Consider the following 23,851-nt stretch of genomic DNA (forward strand, 5'->3'; position numbering starts at 1 on the left):
CGAGATAAGTTGTGTTCTACTAGTTTTATTGATATTGGTATATTAATGAATAATTTAGAATTTTTTTAATTCATTTAATACATTTATTTAAAAAACATGTAAAATATCTAAATATTAAAATTAAAAATACAGTGTTTAATAAGAACTAGTAGATGCTATAATAAAATAATTTTGAAAGTACAACGATGTAGTAAGAAAGTCACATCACTATAGTACATGTGGATAGCTTACGTGAACAATGAGGTGACATGGAAACCTAGTATAATGGGTAAATTTAAATCAAAAGGTTACCCAATGCTATAATGAGTAAATTTTTCAAAGTACAATGTCCTAATAAAAAATAATTTGAAAGTACATTGTTGTAATAAGAAAAACTGAAAGTATAATGCTATAATAAAGAAATTTATGAAAGTAGATTGCTATTTTATGCATTTTGCCCTATATTAAAAATCAATTCTTTAACAACTTCAAAGTTAGTATATTTTATTTGTTAAAACGTCATGAAGGAAGTAATATGGTGGTATTTGCTTCGCATAATGCTATTTGAAGGAATTGGAATCATCAAAATAATATGATTATGAAAGAATTGTAACGAAATTTGAATATGCATTTGGTTGACATGATTTGAAATGGAATCTCTAAAAGAATTAGAATATGCATGTTTAGTTACTGGTTGGTGGGAGGGTGGGTGGGATGGAGGGTGGCGGGTGTGATAACGACATTGATGGTTGATCGGGGTTGTCGGATGGTGGTGATGGCGGGTTTTTATGGGGCGGGGTGATAGAATAATATTACAAATTAGCATAAAATCGGTGGTGTCAATGGTGGTGGCAACTAGAGAAGGTGGGGCGTCAGGGGCGGTGAGGGTGAGGTTGGTTAAACTGGAAGTAAAAGTTATCAGTTTTTTTTAAAACCAAATTGAATATGTTACATTTGTTAGAAATGAGATTCAAATCATTCACTTATGCTAAGGAATGATCAAAGCCCTTAATCGTGGAATTCGGCCGAATACAATCGATTCAATCCGCAAACCAAACAACATCTAGGAATTTGATCAAAAAAATTTGTCACTCTCATCCTATCAAATTCCTTCAGATTCTATAAACCAAACAACCCCTTAATGAAAATTGTATTGGTTCATAAATAAAGCTTCTTAAATAAGAGGAGAGGGGGGGGTAGCTCTCGTTGAGCTCCGCCATTGCTAGTAGGCAAGGCCTCAAAAAGGCCTCAAAGCCCAATTCATCAAGCTTATGAGCAACGAAGCCTCCGGTCTAGCATTGTAAACAAACTGAATGAACATGAGAAGAGTTCGTTCATTTAACTTAACCGAACAAATGAACAAAGATCGATAGTTTTTTTGTTCATGTTCATTCGTTAAGAAAATGTAGTTGTTCATTTTGTTCTTTTAGCATCTTAACGAACGGACATAAATAAACATAAACGAATGCACACAAATGAACATAAACAACCACTGCTACTCATTATTTTATTCCCAAAAATAATATAACCAAAGAAAAGACAGGATAAATTAACTAATAATTTTAATATATATATATATATATATATATATATAAAAACGTAAACGGAGATAAATGAAGGAACATTAACGAACATAAATGAACGACCGAGAGTAATGTTCATATTCGTTCATTTAACTAAACAGACAAAACAAATGTGATCATGTTCGTTCATTATTAAATAAACAAATATGAACATAAACAAACTTCTCCTCAAATGATTTGCAAACGGTTCGTGAAACGTTCGGTCTGCATTTGCATCCCTATTTCAAAGGATCAATTTCAAGAAAACAAATGCCTTGGTACAATATAAATGATCAAAGGGACAAAACCTAAAGATAAGAACCCATATATACCATATATACAAATGTGTCCGGCCCCCTACTAATTCCACGAGTCCATTTTTGCATCTTAATCCAAGTCAACTTTCAAATAGATGCTACAATTCATCAACACCTCAATGATTTAACAGTTCCCTTTATATACACGTTATCTACACATCTCTCTCAACTAATTTATCATCTCTGCATTCATTATATTACATATGGACATGAATGAAACTTAAAACCAAGACAAACAACATGATAAATGATGAAATGTCCAACCGACCCGATGCACCACAAGTCCTTTTTCTAATAATGTGGTTCATTAATTTATTATAAATAATGGACTTTTTCTTATAATTCGTTTGCATTATGGCATTAAATGCGCCATACAAACCTGTCTATGGAACTGTGTCGCTTGCTGGAATACTGCAGTGCTGTAAAATCCCTATTATATATGTATATATATATATATATATAAAGGAGTAAACAGAAAGAAGAAGACATAAGAAATTATGCATGCACAAGAACCTCTAGTTGTCTTAATCTGCAGTGAATGCATTAAATGGCTGTGTGGGTTCCCAATACATAAAGATGCATTTTTCTTCTTCTTGAAAGGTATCTTTTTTATTTATTTATCAAAAACATGTGTTTATTAATTAGTTGCTGGTTCAATATTAATAAATAAATGATTTATATTTAGCATGGGTTTTGAAACCCTAGCAAGAAATGTGGGAGTCAACGAGGGTCATGTGGATAACATAATAAAAGATGCTTATAGATGTGGTTGTTGAGAGAGATTTGATGGATGGAGAGGGGGATATTTGGGAGTATGTAAGGGAATTAGAAGGTTTTGTTATATGGATTTTTCTTTACGTTTCATTCAACAATTTTTTTTATTATCTTAAATATCCAACCCGGTATAAGAGCCGACTAATCTTAGAACGATTATCTGTTGTTTGCAGATAGCCCGGAGTTATCGTATTTGAATCTTCGTGGCCACAAGGAGATTTTTATTCCTATTTGGATTTGAACCTGGGACCTCCTGGTACTTTTGACTTTTGGAGTCAAGCTCAAACTAATCAGGCACCTCCCAAAACTAATTGATTTTGCATATACTAAAAGTTGAAGAGAAAAAAAATCCAAATCAAACCACATGCATGTATCCACGAAATTTTACTCCAAGACAGGGTCTGGTCGTCTCAAGGCTATAATATATATGTACGTAGACCGTATCTTCATTCCAAGACAGGGTCTTGTTGTCTCAAGGCTAATATGTATGTAGACCGTATCTTTATTCCTAAGGGTAGAGAGTATCTTTCCATGATAATTCAAACTTTCATATTTGATACAACCTAAAATATAACAGAGAGAGTGTAAACATGTAAAAAGAAAAATTAAGATACTGAAGATAATAATTATAATGAATAAAAGATAAAGATGCGTTAATATCTATTCAGTCATAATAAACCGCAAATTCAACACTCTTGCATGTGGTTTTTGGGATCATAAAGAAATTTCATATCATAAACTCTTGTGATGCACCTTGGCCCCGATTGTAAGTGTAATTAAACCGTTATAGATTTAATTTAGTTTTTTTATTTAGCAACACACAATTTCAATGGAACATCTATATTGTTTATGTACGTTTTTGTTGAGAATAGCAAAATAAATTGTCCACTTTATCTATTAGGAATTCTGACGGTCAACTTTCCCAAGGAATTATGATCAGACATGACACTACTAAAAACCAAAGTGTCACGGACTACAGAAACGGTGGTAAATCGTCGGAAACGGCATTTATCGTCGACCTTTCAACGAGAAACAACCATTGGAAAAAAGTGGGTCGGTAAAACTAATCGACGATTTCACCGACGGCTTTTTTCTCTTTTACCATAAAAAATGTTGTCGGTAAACCATTGAAACTACATGGATAATTTACAAAAAAAACTAACGTGGTACGATTCTTTACCGACGAAGAAAATTGTGTTTATCGACAACTTTCCGACGGTTCCCATTACTGACAATTCATATTACCGAGGGTTTCCCATGGTTTCCCATTATTGACAAATATCCATTGGTAAGTCGTTGCTTTTTGGATTTCTAATTTAAAAACATTTTAAAAACCTGCATTTGTTGAATTTTATCCTATATATAGGTTCAAGTTCAAGGAAAATCGTAAAAAAAAATGAAAAAACTAAGTAACATGCGGTAACCATTCACTTGAATGGTATATACATGTGAAAAAAAGTAATTTGTAAGCAATTTGTCCGGTATGCACATATGCATAACATGCGCACATGCATACAAACTAAGAAATAATTTTAGTTACTTATATGCATACATGCACACCGTCCAGATGAATAGTTACCAGAATGTTCTTCAGTTTTTCATTTTTTAGGGGGTTTTCCTTGGAACCTCTCTATTTCTGTATGTGTATGCGTGTGTGTGTATATATTTATAAATAGATTCTTCATCATCTTCATTTCAATCATATGTATCTTCAAACTCTTGTTCCTCATCATCGGCATCATCATCATCATCATCATCATTAACAGATGCCTTGACATCGAGTTTGATTGGTGGTCCTCTTTCGCAATCCTAACGGGTTCAATATATGTATCTATATTTGTGGATGCTAAACTGTTTAACATGTCATTCTCTTGAAAAAATTGTTCTCCATCCATATGAACATCATCACCTACTTTAATAACACATTGCGTCACTTCATACACCCTTTGGCTTCGTCTTCACACAACCCACCAATATTTCAAGTCCTTGACGTTCGAAAAATACGGTGCATGATAAGCTTGCATTGTTTGTGATGATAAGACAAACGGTCATCAGTTCTTAATCTAGACTTGTATTTAATATCTACCACGTTATGTTTTGGGAAAACTCTAACACCATGAACGGTATCATACCAAGTACAATTGAATAACACAACAACGTATCACCCTAATCCAGGATATTCGACTTCTAGAATGTCATCCAAGAACCCATAATAGTTAACTCATAGTCGTTTTTTATAACAAAACCCTTTCATACATGCTACTCTAATGTTATAGTAACCCACCTATCACCATGTTTTTTTTTTGTGATACTTGTAATCATTAGTGAAATATCCCTTATTACCAAACATAACATACTACTAAAACATTCAAGTGTGCAATATTGTTGCCCGACCCTAGCATATGTGTTTTGAACCACTTAGCAAAGAAAAACTCATTAAACAACCCTACGAAAGGTCAACTTCCCCACAATTAAGCAAAATATAGGTAAGGGCTTTGTGCATCTCCTCAAGTAAAGGCTCTTTATTTTCCACCCTTTTCAAATAATCTCCAAGATGGAACTTTGAAGATTCCTAATCGAGAGTCGACCTCCTAAGAACTTGGAATATCTGGAGCAAAATTAGAAGGATCATGATTTAATCGTGTTTCTACGATTGCTCAAAATACAAGGAGCGATAAGTAGAAATTTTATTTACGCGATGAGCCTTGGCAATAGATCCTTCAACCCTTGCTTTGTTTCTAACCACTTTTTCCAATAAGCCATGTTTTCTCACGTATAGATACATCCACTAGTATTAAACCGGACCATCGAGGATGGCTTCACATGTCAAATGAATTAAAGGTGTTCAATTGAATCAAAGAAGTCTGATAGGAAGAACTTTTCCAACTTACAAATGGTTTCAACAATACGTGTTTGCAATGGGATCAAATCATCAATATATATATATAGTAGAATTGAGCATATTTTATGAAAGAATGTGTACATCTCTGTAAGCACATCCCAACACTGGATTATGTATCATCCCTCTTAAGTCAATAGGGAGCAATCATTGCATAAATACATGAAAATCATGACTCTTAAAAGAAGCTACCCTTTCAAGGTTTACACATCTCCCATATGTTTGCAGCATAGCCTTCAAAAAAAATTAGTTTCTTCTACCATTCACACACTTTCATTTTTGTTTTGGTCACGGTATATGATGCTTTTGGTTTCATAACCTTGTTGATATGAAACTCTCATCGATCGCAATGAAGTGCTATATCCAATTGTTAGTGTGCATGCCCAAAAGCCAATCATCATATGATTCTGTTTGGACATTATGTCATGTTTATTGAAAGGAAGGCATTGTCCAATTATTATATATATGTATTATTTTGTGTTATATCTAAACATAATAATAACCTTAGAATATTGTATTCTAAAATGTCAAGTCAAATATTAATTCGGGTTTAGGTTAAATAAAAATGGTACGACTAGTATATACAAGGAATTATATGGAGATATAGAATCCACATATAGGTACAAGTTGGGATCTTGTGTTCCGGATATGACTAGCTATGAGAATATTTCATTGGATGTCATATAAGTGTCATAGATGTTTCTCATGTGTACACATAGTCCTTTGATTTGAGAATTATATGAGTGCTATACTTTGATAACTAATTTAATCATACTGTAACTAGGTGAAAGAATGATTGTTTGGTATATCATGTATCACTTAGTAGTACTATCATGGATCAAAATAGGATTTGTTTCTCTTGAAAACAAGAGTGATATCTCTGGCCCTTCGATTGAATAGTTATGAGGAAGTGTATGCATACTCGAATAGTCAGTATAGGATATATACCGATAACTCTCTTATGAGGATATTCTAGAATCGAGACACTAAAAATCAAACATAACGAGGATGACACATTCATGCATTCTGTTCAATTTGGATATTGAGAACAAAGGGGAATAAATGTCTATATTGATAATGATCATACAAATTTATATCATTTGGGTAACACTGATATACTGCTAGATATCGTTTTTCGTTTATGATTATAAATAGGATTTATAGTTATTATCAACGTGATCAAATCCCAATGGGTTACACATATAAAATGTATATCTGAATAAAAAGAACAAATAATTAAAATGTTTAATTATAATATTTGATTTTATAATATTTAATCTGATCAAATATATTCAGATTATAGCTAGCTTGTTTGACAAACGTGGGATAAGAATGCCAATTATTGCCTTGTCAGATATAATATATGTGTAAGGTAGTGTTTGGTACGCAGACTGGATGAGACAGGACATGACAAGACGGGACGGGACATGACTAATTGTCTGTCATATGTTTGGTATGACTAGGAGAAGCATGATAAAACTGTTAAATGACCATATTACCCCTAAATATTATTCAATGTTATTTTATATTATATAATTATTGTAAATGACAATAAATCAACCAAATATATTTAAATTATTTAATCTATAATAACAATACATTTTTTTGACATTCCAAGACCACACGCAAATAACATTCGTCATACCACAAATTCTAAATATGTACATAATCTAAAAAGTTTAAACACAACAATTGTAAATAACATACGTCACACAATTATCAAAAATTTAACATTCCAAGACTACATATCAAATGTACCAAAAATATCTCAAAAGAACAATTGTTTTCATCATCTCCTCACTTCCCTTAACATGCCTAGAAAAACTAGATCCTCATTGATGTCATTTTCTTGTTGTTACCATTATTTTATTTTTTTCAAACCAAGACCACTGCAGCTATTGATATTTTTTAAGGTGCCACTCAGAGTTTGAAGTCAATTTACATGTCACCTAAGACCCAAGTCCTTAGATGAATGAAGTGACACCATGCACCATCCGGTTGTGAAGCAGATATATGGCCCAATGTCTATAGGTGGTAGTTGATACAAAATGGACAACATTTGGGATTAAATTTTTAAATAAATATGTTGTTTAAAAATAAAAATCCAACACTTATGTATTCATGATTTTTCAAGTTTAATGAGGATCAGACTGATTTGGTCTAAATCAGAAAACGTCATAAAGTGCAACTCAAATTACCATCGCCACATATACTATAGCCTCAACTTTCAAAGATGAAAGACTACTGAGTCTCTACAGAGCCCCCACCTCGAAAGAAAGAAATATATTGAACAATAAAGAGCATAACAAAATAGGAGAAATGGGAAACTCTATATCAACCGCCTTGATACATGAACGTAAATTCTAGTAGAAAGTTGGCACATGGGTAGGTATGTCGTGTTAAGAATAGCGATGCTTCTAGTTAGTTATCTCTTCAGAACCCCTTTAGAACATGAAAGAATACTGAGATCTTTAGCTTTTCAAGATCTCCATATCAAGAAAACTAACATGTTTGTAGCGCGCCTCGTGGTGGATGAACAAGTAGTGCCGCCTGGTGGTGGATGAACAAGGGAGAGAGAATAAATCAAGGGTTTTATAGGAGGAAAAGAAAGATGATAGGTTGAAAGAAAGAGAGCGTACCTGAAATGGAGGAAGAATGGAGGTTTTGGATAATGGATGGAGGGTTTTGAGCAATGCACAACTGGAGGTTGGAAGAAGAAATAGGATGCAATCATTAGGTTTTGTATTGAAATTTGAGGGCAAAAAAGTAATTTTATAATTTGTCCCATGTTGTTCCGCCTTTGTTGGTGGAACAAAAAATCTCAAGATTTGTCCAATGAAAATTAAAAATAGTCTCACCTTGTCCTATGCTCTTTTTGTCTATGGCATGCCAAACATGAGACTATTTTTTTTGTCTCGTTTCGTCCCATGTAGTCTACATACCAAACGTACCCTAAAAGAACAAACATGCCTTTACGTTAACCACTCTTCCTGCAGTGGTACTTATATAAATAATGACAATTGTGAGACAATAGCAGGGGATTGGTTGCAAGAATTATCCATCTGGAACAATTCTTATCTCTATATTCCATAAGCTACTCTCTCTCTCTCTCCCTTTCTTTCTCTCTCTCTCTCTCTCTCTCTCTCTCTCTCTCTTTTTCCTTCAATGAGTTGGAGACTGTGTTTAGCATTCAGGAAGGAAGAATGTTTCCTCTCTTTACGTTTGACGTCATCTGAATTCAGAGCATTTGCTTGGATACATAGAGATAACAAGTCGAGTTCGTTGGCTTAGATTCATATATGACATCAAAGGGTTGTTGTTCGTACTGGTAAAAAAAATTTAAAACACCCATCCTACTCCATTTTTGTATGGATTCTTGAAGGAATATGGTTATTTTTCGCTGGGTTTATGGCTCCCTTATTCCAACAGAACCTTGCCTTGATATTGTCTTTCGTTTTCTTCATGTTTGTGACGATGTTACACAGATTCTCATAAACAATTTTCCCAATGATCAATACATCTAGGTTATGTCGGATTAATAGAGCGTGACAATGTGTCAGCTCCCATAAAATGGTTCTCTTTACCCAATTATGGGTTACCCTGACACCAATAATCTTTTTGTTTTTCAGTCTGTAAGGAGCGCATCATAAATAGTTTTGATCCCATATGTCATCACCTAACTTCGTTAGTGGTCTCGAGAAAACGATTGCAATCAAAAACACCTTTCTTTATCATGATTGAAGGAATGTGAACTAGGTAAATGTTTTTGATGACAATCAAAACAACATGATTTCCCTTCATTTTGTTACTAAAATGAACCTATATTGTCCCTGTAGTATAGGCAAGATAACTTGTTATGTGTGCTCCAACCTGACAGCATTGCACAAGCAAGAAAGTCATTAACTATGTAAATCAGTATGACTCTCTTGGAGAAATTATTCCTACGATAAACATCATAGGTAACAATGCCCTCCTTACACAGTATCTTCATCTCATCTATTAACGGCCTAAGGAAAACATCCACATTCTGACCAGAGATCTTTCTTCCCGGAATGACCAAGACAAGTTTAACACATGACTTTTTCAAACACATTCAATGATGTAATTTGTAGATTGTAAGAAAGACGGGCCATGAAGAATACAGGTTAGAGTTGGAGTTGTTTGGACTGAAACCATTGTGTAAATCCCAAGACAAACATTATGGATCTCTTCTGCAAAACTAGGGTCTTTCAAGACAAGCATTATATGCCATCAACCGCGATTTTGTTTGATGATCACAGTGCCACATCATTTATGGCCATATTTCTTGACATAAACAACCTTTGAAGTCTAGGAGCAATCGACAGTTGGTCAAGTAACAATCTTACTTATCTATTCTACAAGCGTGATTCTTACTTGACCAACTATTGAGTATGCACATAATATCATTAGAAGAACAATGAACGAGAAAAGATTCAAAATTTGGTGTTGCAAGTTTCTACATACTCTTGGGTGCGCCTGTTATGTTCTAAATGACAAATAACACTTGGGTAAATTTGAGTCTAAAATTAATGATGACATATTTATTAGTTACTCCTTGGTGTCAAAAGCATACAAAGTCTACCAAAAGACTAAAAATGATTGAAGAAAGTAAGCAGTGAAAATATGACTTCTTAGTACCACAATTCAGAACTCGAACTTTATCACATGACTATTGATCAACTAAATCATGACTCTACCAAAACTAGAAGACTCCTGAACAATCTAGCTCACAACTTGAGCTTTAATACGAAGGATCGAGTGAATGTGAAGATTATGATTTGCAGTTTTTTGTGCCATTGCTAATAATCCCAATTGGTAATGGAATTGCACTTCCTGTGTAAAATCTGGAAGTTATTGCAGAACAACTGAATTTGGAATTCTCAAATAAGCATTCATAAAACATCGAGATCGGAAAAGCAATCTTTAGAGGCTTCTTCCTCAAAAAGAAAAGCACCATCTGAAAGGGGACTACAAATTGAAAGAGTGATTTCTAGATCTCAATATGAGCAACAACTACAATTTAAGTCAAAGAATATCCATAGCAAGTTCCTCGTCACTCTCTCCTGCTCGACAATAGACAAAGGATCATCCAATTAAGCTTGTCATTGGTGATCTTAACTTCTTAGTGATGGTGTAAAAACAAGAAATGCTACTGAAATTAGTGCTTCTTTTTCCAATGTTGAGCGAAAGAAGATTGATCAACCATCCTAAGCGTCAATAACTCTTGGTCGTCTCTCATTCTAGCAACTAAATTTGATTTTGTCATGTGATTTTAATTATATTATGATCACTTAAATCAGTAATATAAACCGATGCAACTCTCTATGAATCACGGGAATAAACAAAGTGCATGTCCAAATTATTCGACAATGTTTTGATACTGCAAACCACAAAAAGCTTTGAACCACACATGATATTGTTTTGAGATTGATGATATGAGAAAGAAAAACAAGTATCACATGTGATCTCATATTAACATCCAGCTACATTAATATGAGAATGTAATTGTCACACGTTATTGCATTTATTATATATAACAAGTAATACAAATGAATTCGACTCACTGGCATACGTGATAGTGGGCATTGTTAATCATGAGATATACAAACAACTCTCGAAAAAATATCACTTATGATATTTTTGTTAGTTTGCGTGAGATTACACTGTGAATAATAACACTTGTGATATTTTCTAACATCAACCAAAACAAACCTCTCCCAATATTATACATGAAATACAATTTACAATTCAATGACATGAAGAAAAAAAAAATCACATGTGATACATAAATTGGAAACACAAAAGACAATCAAATACAAAGTTGGTTTTTTGTCTGGCTTCTCTTTAAGAACAAAACGGTCACATATGACTAGATTTGATATATATATATAGCATGCAAACTAAATGGATTCAACCCACTATCACATGTGATTACTTGTGATATTACCTAACATCAACCCAAAATGACTGTGATTGATACATAGTTATCACATGTGATTGATATACTGAAAGACAAAAAAACAGTGACAAACTTGGTTCCTTATTCGTGAGGCTTGCGATTCAATACCTTGATTTTTCTCGGTTTCATCCTCATCATCATGCCCCAATGAGTCATCTCTAGTGTTCACAAACTTGTTGAAACTTGTCTTCAACTACATACTCATGATTTTCGTTGTACCTTCATACATTATCACAACTATTACACAAAAGCTAAAACCCTAACTCTAATACTGAAAAATCAAACAAAACTTAATATTAGTTACAAGTGATGTCACTCATCTTCATGATTAAAGCTTAAATCAGAGTTCAAACGGTGATGTCTCAGCTTTATAATTGGGGATTTGAGGGTTTTTGAATGCGGTTTTTAGAAGACGATTAAGGGCAAAAAAAATTCCTTCAAAGGTTTATCTGTGTTCTTCACTAGAGATCACAAGGTTGAGGCTTTCTAGGCCTTGTTCCCGAACCTCTTAAGCCTGTTTTTTAATAAGAAAAAAATTTGGGTTATTAGTATGCTCATGTAACACATCTTTATATATATATATATATATATTTGTTTTAATGATTACAAGCATAATAAATGCTTAATGGATAACAATTCTACTTGATGTGCATTTTAATGGTATATTGAGGATCAAATAAAGAACCTTGTTTGATCAAATAATCCATGAAAATTGTTGTCTAGGGAAACATGCCGTATTGCCTCGACATCCATGACAAAAGTCAAAAGTTAAAGAAAGCAATAGAATGTGTCTCATCAAATATTCAAAGATCAAATCTAAGCCAAGATGTAGTCGTCCTCAGAATTTCACATGATATCGAGTGATTAATAACCAAATCTTGATTTGGTTGAACTAATTTTAAAATGTCCTTTAAAATTACATCTCAAAAGAATTTTTAAAAAACACTTATTTTTATAAAACAATATAGAAAATTTTTATTAGAATGTTAGTTTTAATAAAATGTTTAGTAGAAACTTTTATTTGAAATTTTTAATTCAAATTTGAAAAAAAAAAAAATCAAAAGACTAAATGTATCATCTAATTTGATAGAAGAAAGTAGACATTGTCATGGACGTGGAAGGCCTTCACAAGTCTTATTATACTTACCACAAGGGTGGTGTGTGATTGGTTTGAGCTTGGTTCTAAAGGTCAAAAGTACTTGGAGATCTCAAGTTCAAATCTAAGGAGAAATAAAAATTCCCTTGTGGCCACGAAAGTTCAAATACGGAGACTCCGGTGATCATCTTGGAATTAGTCGGTTCACATAGCGGGTTCGACATCTAGAATTCGTAGTCATCAGGAAAGTTGATCTGCAAAGACGTTCGTGAATGGCATCTAAGGAGATCCAAGAGTAATGTTTTTCAAAATAATTAGATTTCTTTTAAAGGGGTTTTTCTTATTTTTAATACACAGCCCCTTGCTCTTCAACTATGAAAAATCCTCTCAAAACTCTATTAAGAAACGTCTTGAATGTTCTTCAACTCTAATCTTTAATTTCTATATCAAGTTCATCGAGTTGAGAGTAAGCATTTCCATCATTTGATCGTCATTGCAAGTGACATGAGTTAACCATTTCATATTTCTTAATCTTTGGATTAAAGTTGTTCAAAAATGTTTAAATATTATGCTAGGTTTGAAAAGTTTTCTTCAGTGATTCTCTCTTTTATAAAAAAGTTTGAGTGCTCTTTCTTTACAAAAGGTTAAGTGTTTATATTTTCATATATATATATATATATATATATATATATACACACACACGTGTGTAGAGTCGGATTTATACGAGAATGATACGTATTTAAGAAAAAAATAAGAAAATGGTCGAATCACATGTATTTCACACTAACATTACGTACAAAATCACATGTGATTCATGCGACCTTATAATTCAACCTTTCCGCACGGCCATAGGGTCGTCCGTACACTTTTTTGTTGTTGCCATTAATGTAAAATCATATGCGATTTTGTACATAATTTGGTCATTTTTCTTATTTTTTTAAATATATATCATTCTCGTACGAACCTATCTTTATGTGCGTATGTGTGTGTGTTCATGGTGAATATGAACTTTTTATTCATCATAAATGACACATTCATTATGAATATGCGATGCTATTAATGATGAATAACATGTCTATATCGAGAATATATCTACCACTTGTTGCATTGTGGACAATCCTTTTGTTCCTAACCAATTTTAGGTTCCTAACAAAAATGCATATATATATATATATATATATATATATATGGGCTTATTAGAAAATTAATAATTATGGTAGTTTGAGTTAAAATTATAATTAGATGACATATTATGTATTTTTAAAAAACTTCTCTCTCCTTTCTTCGACCTCCAATCTCCGGTGAACTCGGTATTACATTATATCACAATGGGTATCACATTGTGTATCTTTGTTTTTAAGGTTTGAGTTGGTATCATAATGGTATCACATTGTGTATCTTTGTGATTACTTGGTACATGCCGGATTAATGTTTACCGGACGCCGGAGATTGGAGGTCGGAGAGATGAGAGAGAAAAGATGAGAGAGGATAGAAGAGTTTTTTAAAAATACCTAAAATGCCTTCTAATTATAATTTTAACTCAAACTACCATAATTATTAATTTCCTAATTTATCCGTTGATTTATGGTTGAGATTGAATCTTACAATTATCACAAACTATTCAGTTATCCCTTGAATGGGTCTTTCTCTCTCTAGAGGGGGGAGGGGGCAGGGGGAAGATCACATAAACACCCATTAAATGTTGCAAACTTACAAACTACCTTTCATGTGTAGATAATTGAAACATAAACATTCAATGTTAATACATTATTGTTTCGTAGGTTAAACTAGAGATGGCCAAACACTGGTTCCAATCGGTCCTCACCTTTCTCATAACCGGTCCCGGCGTAACCGGTACCGGTCTCGGTCCCGGTCCCGGTCGAAAATGATAGAACCGGTATAGGTACTTCATAACCAGTTATGGGCCGCCGGTCCCGGTCTCGGTCCCAACCGGTCCTTGCATTAAAAAAATAAGATTTTTATTTTATTTTTTTAATGATATATATATATATATATTTAATACATTATAAAATTTACAATTGGGTCACTCAAATACACTTTAAAAATGCGTTTTAATATAATTAAAATTACGTTTTCTTATAAAAATACATTATAAAATTATTTAAAAATACATTTATTTATAAAATTATTTGAATTTTCGGGCCGGGCCGGGCCATAGTCGGTCCCATAACCGGTCCCGGTCCCACAAAACTACCAAAAACCTCAATTGGTCCCGGTTTTTGGTCCCATAACCGGTCATTACCGGTCCCGGTCCCGGGCCGGTCCTTTGTCGGTCCCGGTCCAGGGCCGGGCCGATTTGGCCATCTCTAGGTTAAACGTTCAAGAATGTTTTATGCATGAAAAAAAAACACAAAAATATGTTTATACATAAAAAAACATCTATACAAACACACAAGAACAACATATATGAAACCATAATGGCTTGGATTGGTTTCATAGGTTTCTAATATTTAGTAGGTCTATGTTTGATCTTGGGTATATATGTGTGTGTATGTATATGTTTTATAACTTATGAGAACTTGATGTTATTTGAAATATATATATATATATATATATATATATATATATATTTATATAAATTATACAATAGGTTTGCATGTTTAGAGTGTAGCACGAAAATGGTATTCAATTAGTGTACTTAGGCTCAGTCTGCGGTAAAGTAAAGCAAGTGTGTTTATGTAAGAAAAGAGTAGCGAAGAGAGTGGGGGGAAAGGAATCACATCTCTCTCTCTCTTCAACCCGTCCTCAACGGGGAAGCAAAATTTAACTGACCTTCCTCTCTCTCTCTCTCTCTATATATATATATATGTATGTATGTATATACTCACACACATTCTTTAATTATTTTAAATTTATCTCCTTCATGTGTGTGTGTGGTTGTGTATTTGTTCTCTTTGCTGTTTTGCTTATTTTTGATTATTGAGTGTCTGTGTGTGATAGAGAGTGAAGGAGGGTGGGGAAGTTGTTTTTTCTTTAGCTACTGTCATTTTCCGATATATACTATCGAGGAACACCACCAGAGGCCCACCTCACCCCCCCTACCCCCCCTCCTTTTCATCTCTTTCAGGAATTCCATCTTTTACTTTATTTGTTTCTAATTCAATGGCTCCCTCCTAATCCCTTTTTTTCTCTCATATCTACGTACTTCCTCTCTTTCTCTTTCTCTATCTCCATCACTTTCACTTCAGTTTTCAGCCTTTCTTGGAAGTCTTCTTTCTTAGCTTTCTACCCTTTCAAATCTTGTTCTTTTTCTCTGTGTTGCTGATTGCCTTTGTTCTATCCCTTCTCTTTCTTGCTATCTATCTATCCATTATCTGATTGAACAAGAAAAGATCAGTGTTGAAGCAATCCCATCTGAGAGAGAATGGAGAGATAAAAGTGGGTATGTGTGTGTGAAATCATCCTCCTATCATAGACCAAGAAAATGCCCTTTGATGGGATCTCCATAGAACCACAACCATCTTCAAACCCACTTCCTGATCTCTCTCTCCAAATTAGCCCTCCAGACACTTCTTCCGTTCATACAGAAAACACTTCACAAAGAGATGCTTACATTGATCTTTCCTTACCTTGTTCATCAAGGAATCTTGCACCGTCTTTAACTGTGAGAGATCAGTATCACCCACAAAACGTTTTTCATCATCATCCTAATCATAACCACCATCGAATCTACAATCAACCACCTAACAATTTTGTTTCGCTGCTTGATGCATCCAAATGTTTGAAACCGATCAAGGGGATTCCGGTGTATCACAACCGACAGTTTCCCTTCCTGCCGAATTTGGATGGTCCACGCGAGAAAGAACCAAAGACGATGTGTCTGTATCCATCTTCCTCTTCTTCTTCTTTCCCTTATTTCGCTGATGGCGGAAATCACATGCCATTTTTAAACCCTATGCCTCGTGGGTCTTCATCATCAGGTTTCAGTATACCAAATTGTGGTGGCGGTGGTGGAATTGAGGCAAGATTCAGCAGGTTATCATCATCGTATCAACTCCACCACCACAACTATGGTGGAGGGCCAACTTCACATGAAGTCTCACATGGTATGCTAAGATCAAAATTTTTACCAAAGCTTCCAACTAAGAGGAGTATGAGGGCACCCAGGATGCGATGGACTAGCACCCTTCACTCGCGCTTTGTTCACGCAGTCGAGCTTCTCGGTGGCCATGAAAGTAAATGACTAAAACCTGCAAAATTGACTTCGATAATTCCTATCCAGTTTTCTAGATTAATTTAGTTACTCGTACCTTATAAAGTGATTGCTGTTTGAGGGTTTATGCTTTAAATTTGTTTAGGGGCAACGCCTAAATCAGTTTTGGAGCTCATGGATGTCAAAGATCTAACACTAGCTCATGTCAAAAGTCATTTACAGGTATCCTCTCTCTCTCTAGATCTCTTTCTCTCTCTCTCTCTCTCTATATATATATATATGTAGGTATATCTGAGTCTCTTTTTCTCTATCTGAGTGGAGTGACTGACTGGGGTTAAAAGAACAGTAGTAGTCACGGAGGGGAAGAGATGAGATCTCACCCTAGCTCATGTCAAGAGCCATAATTTACAGGTATCCTTATTTCTCTTTCTCTCTCTCCCCAAGTGGATTGACTGGCTGAGTTAACAGAAAGTAGAGCTAGTGAGGGGAAGAGAAATGATATCACAATGATAAGAGAAAAAAAGTAAGCATTATTACTCAATAATAACAACCGTCATGATAACAAGAAATCCAGCCCAATTAATTCACCATTAAAACACACACTTAATCAATTCGTTTTCTTCCTTACCTTTTTTCCTACTTTGTTTACTGCATTTTTTTGTCACTTTTGTATAATTGTATCAATGATTTTGCAGATGTATAGAACTGTTAAAACAACTGACAAACCTGCAGCTTCGTCAGGTATTCTATTACACAGTTAAAAGGGGTTGGATGGCACCAGCACCTTAATTATTAACATGTATATTCCCCATTAAAAGTTCATGAATAGCTTCACTACCAAATCAAAATCTTTTAGTGATTACATTCTCCTTCTATTAAACTGAAGGGCAATCTGATGATGGATCTGGAGAAGATGACAGCTCCACCATGGGAAATGGAAAGGTAGGGAGTTTTATCGATCAAAGACACCCCCCAGACCAACAAGTTTTCGACCACCCTAATTCCTCATCTGCTACCACCACCACCACGACCCTATGGAGCAATTCTTCAAGGTTCGTTTCTTCTTGTGTGTACTGAATATTCTTTGAGTAATTAACTTTTGCTTTCTTGCATGATATTTTGGACATAGAAGTGGCAAAACCCCAGAGAGTATTCCCCCATTTTTGAAGAATAAAACTCTCATGTGGCAGCCTTAATTCTCTTTCGTTAGATTTCTTCCTTTTCGTAGATTTGACCTGAGATTTGGACTTGGGTATAGCTTGGTGTTGGAGAAGCTTAAAAGGAAAAGAAAATAAAGCTACTGTAATACACAGTCACGTTAGTTTATCAGAAGATAAAGCAGTCAACTTTTCTTTTTCTTTCAGAACTTTCTAACACTATTGCAATTGGGTTTTTTTCACATTACAACCGACCAAAACTTTCAATAATGTAAGAAGCATACCCTGATTTATATCTGGTAGTTAATCCAAAAAGGAACAAAAATCCTCTTATGGCCACGGAGGTTCAAATGCGGTGATTCCGGGCTACCTGCTTGTAAAGCAAGTGGTCGTCCTAGGATTAGTTGGCGCACATAGCGGGGTTGCACATCTAGGTTAATAAAAAAAATTATGGAAAAACAAATATATTTTATGGTCAAAACATGAAAAACTAAACTTGAAAAAAGATCCCTTGGTTATCAAATGGCTAGCGATCCCATGAGACATATAGGGACAGGTAGGGAGGACGGCAACATGGGTAGGGTTTGACAATGATGATAGGGATGCGACGGGAGAAGGGCCGGCTAGACCAAGAGGATGGTGGTGGCCAGTTGTTATGGGGGGCGGTGGTGGCGGTGGTGGTAGCATGGTTGAGGTGGGAGGATTTGAATTACGGTTGTAATTTCGTAGTCCTTACACTTGTTTAGGGGTGTTTGAGATTGCTTACTTGAAATAACTTATACTTTTCTACAAAAGCACTTATCAACTTATTATAAGTTAGAAGTGTTTAACTTCTTCAAAAACTCCTTATTACCGGTTTGACACTACTGGTATAAGTTGTTTATCCAAACACTCAAAAATGTTTATTATCGGTGCCACACTGAAACAAGTCAATAAGTTGTTTTTATAATAACCTTCATTTTGGTTGAATATCACATAAATAGTCCTCACTTGGATTACCATATATCTAAAAAACCATAGAATTAAATGCTTAATAGTATTTAACATATACAACTTTGTTCACAAGAAAGTATTCTACCATGTTTTTGTAGCATTTTTGAGAGATCCAAAACCCATATAATAAATATGACAAAAGATTATCATCCAATAGTGATTGCAATTGAAAAATGTAATATTCAAAAGGTATCTTTACTAGCGAAAGATGAAGTTATACGTTGTAAGGCGTAAACGCTAGTCTTTTAATTTGAAGGTTAATCAACCGATGACCAACCGTTTTATTGTATTGATGGGTATATCAGGGCTAGAAGCTACCAACACTTTAATACAAACGAAAACATGTATAGCTATTTCTGTATTCATTTTAGTCGAACTGTTGAAATAGAAAATTTGTGAAGTCTCTAGAATTTCTATTTTAACATCAATAATAACATTAAATTTCGTGTGGGCCCGATCAAATTAGAAGATAATCAACCTTTTTTGCTCGAACAGTAACGTTAGGTTAATACATAGATTTGAAAAGCATTCGGACCACACGTAAAAAGGCGTTGGCGGTTTATATTTTGAAGCGGATAAATGTACCGTCATATTTACATTATTGATTGACTTGTCATATGTGTAGTGTACTACTACTTTATGGAGCAAATGCATTCATCAATTAATGTCCTTTTCTCATGTATATTCCTAACTTTATCTTCGATTAACAACAAAGATAAAATACTTTTGAAAAAACGTAGATTTAAATATAAGTTCTTTAAAATAAAAAACGAAGTAAAACACATTAACTTTACCATTTTTCTTGTTAATGTGTATTAAGAACGGAAGGATGTTTAGCAATACTTTTACATGGTTTAAAACCATTATAATTAATGAATCTGGAATGTTGAAATGGTTCGTGACAGATTATAAAGCTACATTCTGTGAACCAAACAGACAGATTCCAATTATTTAACAGATTTCATTTCAATGTCTATCAATCAAACAAGTGGTCAAACCTGACAACATTTTATTTGAATTCCTTCAAAATCAAATTCTTTTAACAAAATGCATTTCATACAAAAACATTCTGCGAATCTTGGTACCTATGCTAGTATGTTTTGTTGAACCTACAAATAATGGTTAAAGAAACAATGCTCTCTAGTTTCATTGAATTTGGGTCCCTCTTGTTAACCATTGTAATAAGTTTATATGACGTTTTTGGGTGTCTTAACAAGTTTTTTAGGACATTTTTAGTACAAAGTGTCACATTAGCAACTTTATAGGACACTTTTGAGAAAGTGTCTTATAAACTCAATTTTTTATAGGACATTTGTTTTTATAGGACAATTTTAAAATAGTATTCTATAAAGTTGCTAATTGAACGCTTTATATTAAAAATGTCCTAAAAACTTATTACGACATTAAAAAACGTCATATAAACTTATTACAACGCCTTTAGATAAGACGCTTTATTTTTTTGGTCCTGTAAAGTAGGTCTTATAAAAAGGTTTATTAGAACGCTTAGAAATTGAGAGTCTTGTTATAAATCCAATTTTGTTGTAGTGAGGGTTATAGTATAATATAATATTCTATAATTGTATAATATATAATACATAATTGTAGTTAATATTCTTTATATTATATATATATATATATATATATACACAGAGACACACAGTTGCCATCTTCGTTGACCCACCCAGCTCCTACTACGTCAATATTTGCCCGCAACACACACACACACATATCCTCCATTATCACACACATCTTCGTCGACAAACTCCTTGACACATTTCCCCCTTCTCCAAATGTAAACAACACACACAAGCAGGAAAACATGAAAAAGAAAACAAGCAATCTTAAGTTGTTAACAACACACATACACAAACTAACCTTTTTCACTGGAGATGACATACAACAACAACACATAAACACACACACATAAACGATAAACAGGGAGGGGGAGGCGGGAAAGGTGGATCTTTCCCCATCTTTGGCGAGCATTGTGTTTTCGGTTGAGCAAATTTTATATAGGTTCAATATATATATATATATATATATGTGTGTGTGTGTGTGTGTATAGAGAGAGAGAGACGCGTCTTAGCAAATATCTGTTTTGTGTGTATGTGTTTGTATGGGTGTGAGGATGTTGTATATATATATATCGTTGAAAAATAGGTTGATATAAGTGAATATTCGATAAAGTTTGAAGCCAGAAAGAAAATAAAAAGTTCAAAGCTGTATTACTCAAAGATGAAAACTTTAAAATCTGAAATAAAACTCCAAGGAGACAAACACACCACACTGATTGGATTTATCCTACGCTATAGATTTGATAGAATAAAGGAGTAGAAGTAGACTTGTTCACTTAGTGAATAGAAAATTAAAACCAACATGTTGCTAACGACTTGAAGCAAAACTTGCACAGATATAACTTGCCCTTAAAGGTTTTATACGACCACTCTTAATGTTGTGAGTCTGAAGTCGTAAAGCCCCAATATTTGATGCAGTTAAAGTAATTTGAGAGCCAACAGGAGTGACAATTAAACGAAGCAAATTAGATGCAGGAACAGTAAGAAAATGAAGCAAGCAGAAGGTGGCGACAGAGAGAAAGAGATAATTCAATTTCAGTGTATTTTGGGAAAGGGTTTAACCTAGAATCAGAGATGATGGATTAGTTGGAGACTTATTCTCCAACTGAAATTATCTCCGACTTAAACAAATAAAATGTGTTCAAAGTTTAAATTTTGTAACTTTAATCATATAAAAAAACCTGTAATTAATCTGCTAAACATCGAAGATAATTACTAATAAATTGTTTCTTTTAATTAATTAGTAATTATCCAATTCTCTCCATGATTTGCTAAAAAAAAAGACTCGGGAGATGGGGACGAGGCTTATGCGTCATACGAAGTGTGCCTCCTCGTGTCGCTGCACGAATCTTGCACCTGCATCCTCCGCCACAACCACACATGCGTGTACATTGGATCTTCCACTCATAAACCACCATGAGCCCACCCACATGTTCAAAGCCTAATTGTAGGAAAAGGCTTATAAATGCCTTTATGTTTTTCATTCCTTACCAACGTGGGATGGAGGAAAACCTCCAATCTCACTTAAATTAACATGTGTGTGGAGGTACAAACGAGAACACCTCCATATATGAAAATGTGAGAACATTCATATCACATTTGATAATACATGTGAGGCCGGTGGCCATGTCAAAGGTCGTCTACGGCTCAGATTTAATATCACATATGATAGATTATAGTATCACATCAAAAACACTCTTATTACAATACACGTTAGAAGAACTAGTGGTACACTAGCGACTTGGCCTGCAATCTAGGTCATAGCAAAATTTGTCCACGTCTTTGATTTAGTATCACAGGAGTATCATATGTGATTGGATATAGCATCACATGTGATTGACTATAGTTAAAGGGTGTTATTGTGTTCTCGTAAAATGTATATATTAGCAAAGATAATTTGTTGTGTGTGCGTTGTCTCTGGCGTTGTGTATATCGTGTGTGCGTTGTCTCTGGTGTTGTGTATATAGTGTGTATGTTTGACCGATAGGAATGGGGCTGGGAGGGGAGGGTGGAGATGGTTCCTGAAGGGAGAAGGGAAAGTCGATGAGAAGGGAGGAGGGCACCTCGACGAATTTAAGTTTCAATTGTTATCATTTTGTTCCGAATGTATAGTACGTAAAATATGTACCTTGAAATTTGAGAATGACATGCTATACTTAGCCCAGAATGTGTACCACTTTGATGTAATAAATTGCTTAGACCAGACAAGGTGACTTATATTGGCTTCTTTGTTTGAACATTGTTGATATCCACTGTGGTTAAGTTTTCAAACCAATTACTATTTATTCTCAGCAATGGAGATGCATGGTCCGACGCAAACCCAATTGATCTCGGAAGACCCTCATCAACCTTCTTGTCACCGTGGACTGCCAGTCGACATTTTGCCGAGGTATTCATGCATCAAACAACTACATCTATATCTTAAGCTTGGAACCTTTTTTATTTTTTGGATTCCATAATAAAATGTGATCCTTATACTTTTTGTTATTGCAGGAATGTGATTCTTTGAAGCTAAAAAGCTACTTAGGATTCACTGTAGATCAAAGAAATCCAAGCTTAGAGTTCACCTTGGGGAGGCCAGATTGGGTTCAAAAGGAAGGCGATTGATCTCTTGTTGATGGATGTCTAACATTTTGCATCTTCAACATTTCTGTTTGTGCTTCTGAAGAACAGCAGAAGCCTAAATTGAAGCAGCATATATATATATATATATATATATATGATGAGTAGTAGCTAAAAGGAACAAGAGGATGCAGAGGAAGAGGAAGAGGAAGAAGAAGCTATGGCTTTTCTACTAATTACCAAATGCATATAGCAAGCTAATTTAATTGCTTCTTCATAGTCTTCTCTCGATGGATGTATACCTAGCTTTTATTTTACAATGCTTTTTATTTTTATCTTATCATTATGTGTCTTTTATATACAGTTGGAAGCTAAGGAGCCTGGGAGAAAAGAAACAAAAATACATGTTGTGACAAGTTAAGTATAACTGAAGCTTTTATATATATATATATATATATATATATATATATATACATGTGTGTGTGTGTATGGATGTATATATATAATTACAAAGCGTTGTTAGAACCAATCCAACGACGTATTGAATTACACTTCCAAAATTAGAAACAAAACAGAAATTAACAGGAATTTAACCAAGAAATTCGGTAAAAATCGAACCTTTTACGATGAAATCAATGTGTAGAGACCAAGAGATAGAGGCCTACAATTGCAGTGTCCTAAGGAGAAATTTCGCCCCCAATCGTGCGTTGGTAAACGGACGTCCTCTTGAGGATACAACTATCTAATCGGATTGATGCACGTCAAACTGATTTCATCGAATCGA

At 34.2% G+C, this 23,851-nt stretch overlaps 1 protein-coding gene across 1 annotated transcript; it reads left to right on the forward strand.

Moving 5' to 3' along the window:
- The first annotated feature begins 15,812 nt into the window (after positions 1–15,812).
- Positions 15,813–23,112, forward strand: LOC112515163 (transcription repressor KAN1-like). The gene is made up of 6 exons (XM_025121839.1): positions 15,813–16,803; positions 16,927–17,003; positions 17,477–17,522; positions 17,668–17,833; positions 22,798–22,894; positions 22,999–23,112. The coding sequence occupies exons 1-6, from the start codon at positions 16,053–16,055 to the stop codon at positions 23,110–23,112; spliced, it is 1,251 nt and encodes a 416-aa protein (XP_024977607.1). The 5' UTR covers positions 15,813–16,052.
- The last annotated feature ends 739 nt before the right edge of the window (positions 23,113–23,851 follow it).

Source organism: Cynara cardunculus, assembly GCF_001531365.2.
Source record: "Cynara cardunculus var. scolymus isolate 2C chromosome LG 7, CcrdV1, whole genome shotgun sequence".
In the NCBI taxonomy this organism is placed as follows: Eukaryota; Viridiplantae; Streptophyta; class Magnoliopsida; order Asterales; family Asteraceae; genus Cynara; species Cynara cardunculus.

Bases quoted from the DNA above. Each gene is read 5' to 3' on its own strand.
- LOC112515163 (XM_025121839.1), top strand. From the start codon at position 16,053: ATGCCCTTTGATGGGATCTCCATAGAACCACAACCATCTTCAAACCCA. The intron at 17,523-17,667 runs GTATTCTATTAC...ATTAAACTGAAG, and splicing joins CAAACCTGCAGCTTCGTCAG to GGCAATCTGATGATGGATCT. The intron at 22,895-22,998 runs GTATTCATGCAT...TTGTTATTGCAG, and splicing joins CCAGTCGACATTTTGCCGAG to GAATGTGATTCTTTGAAGCT.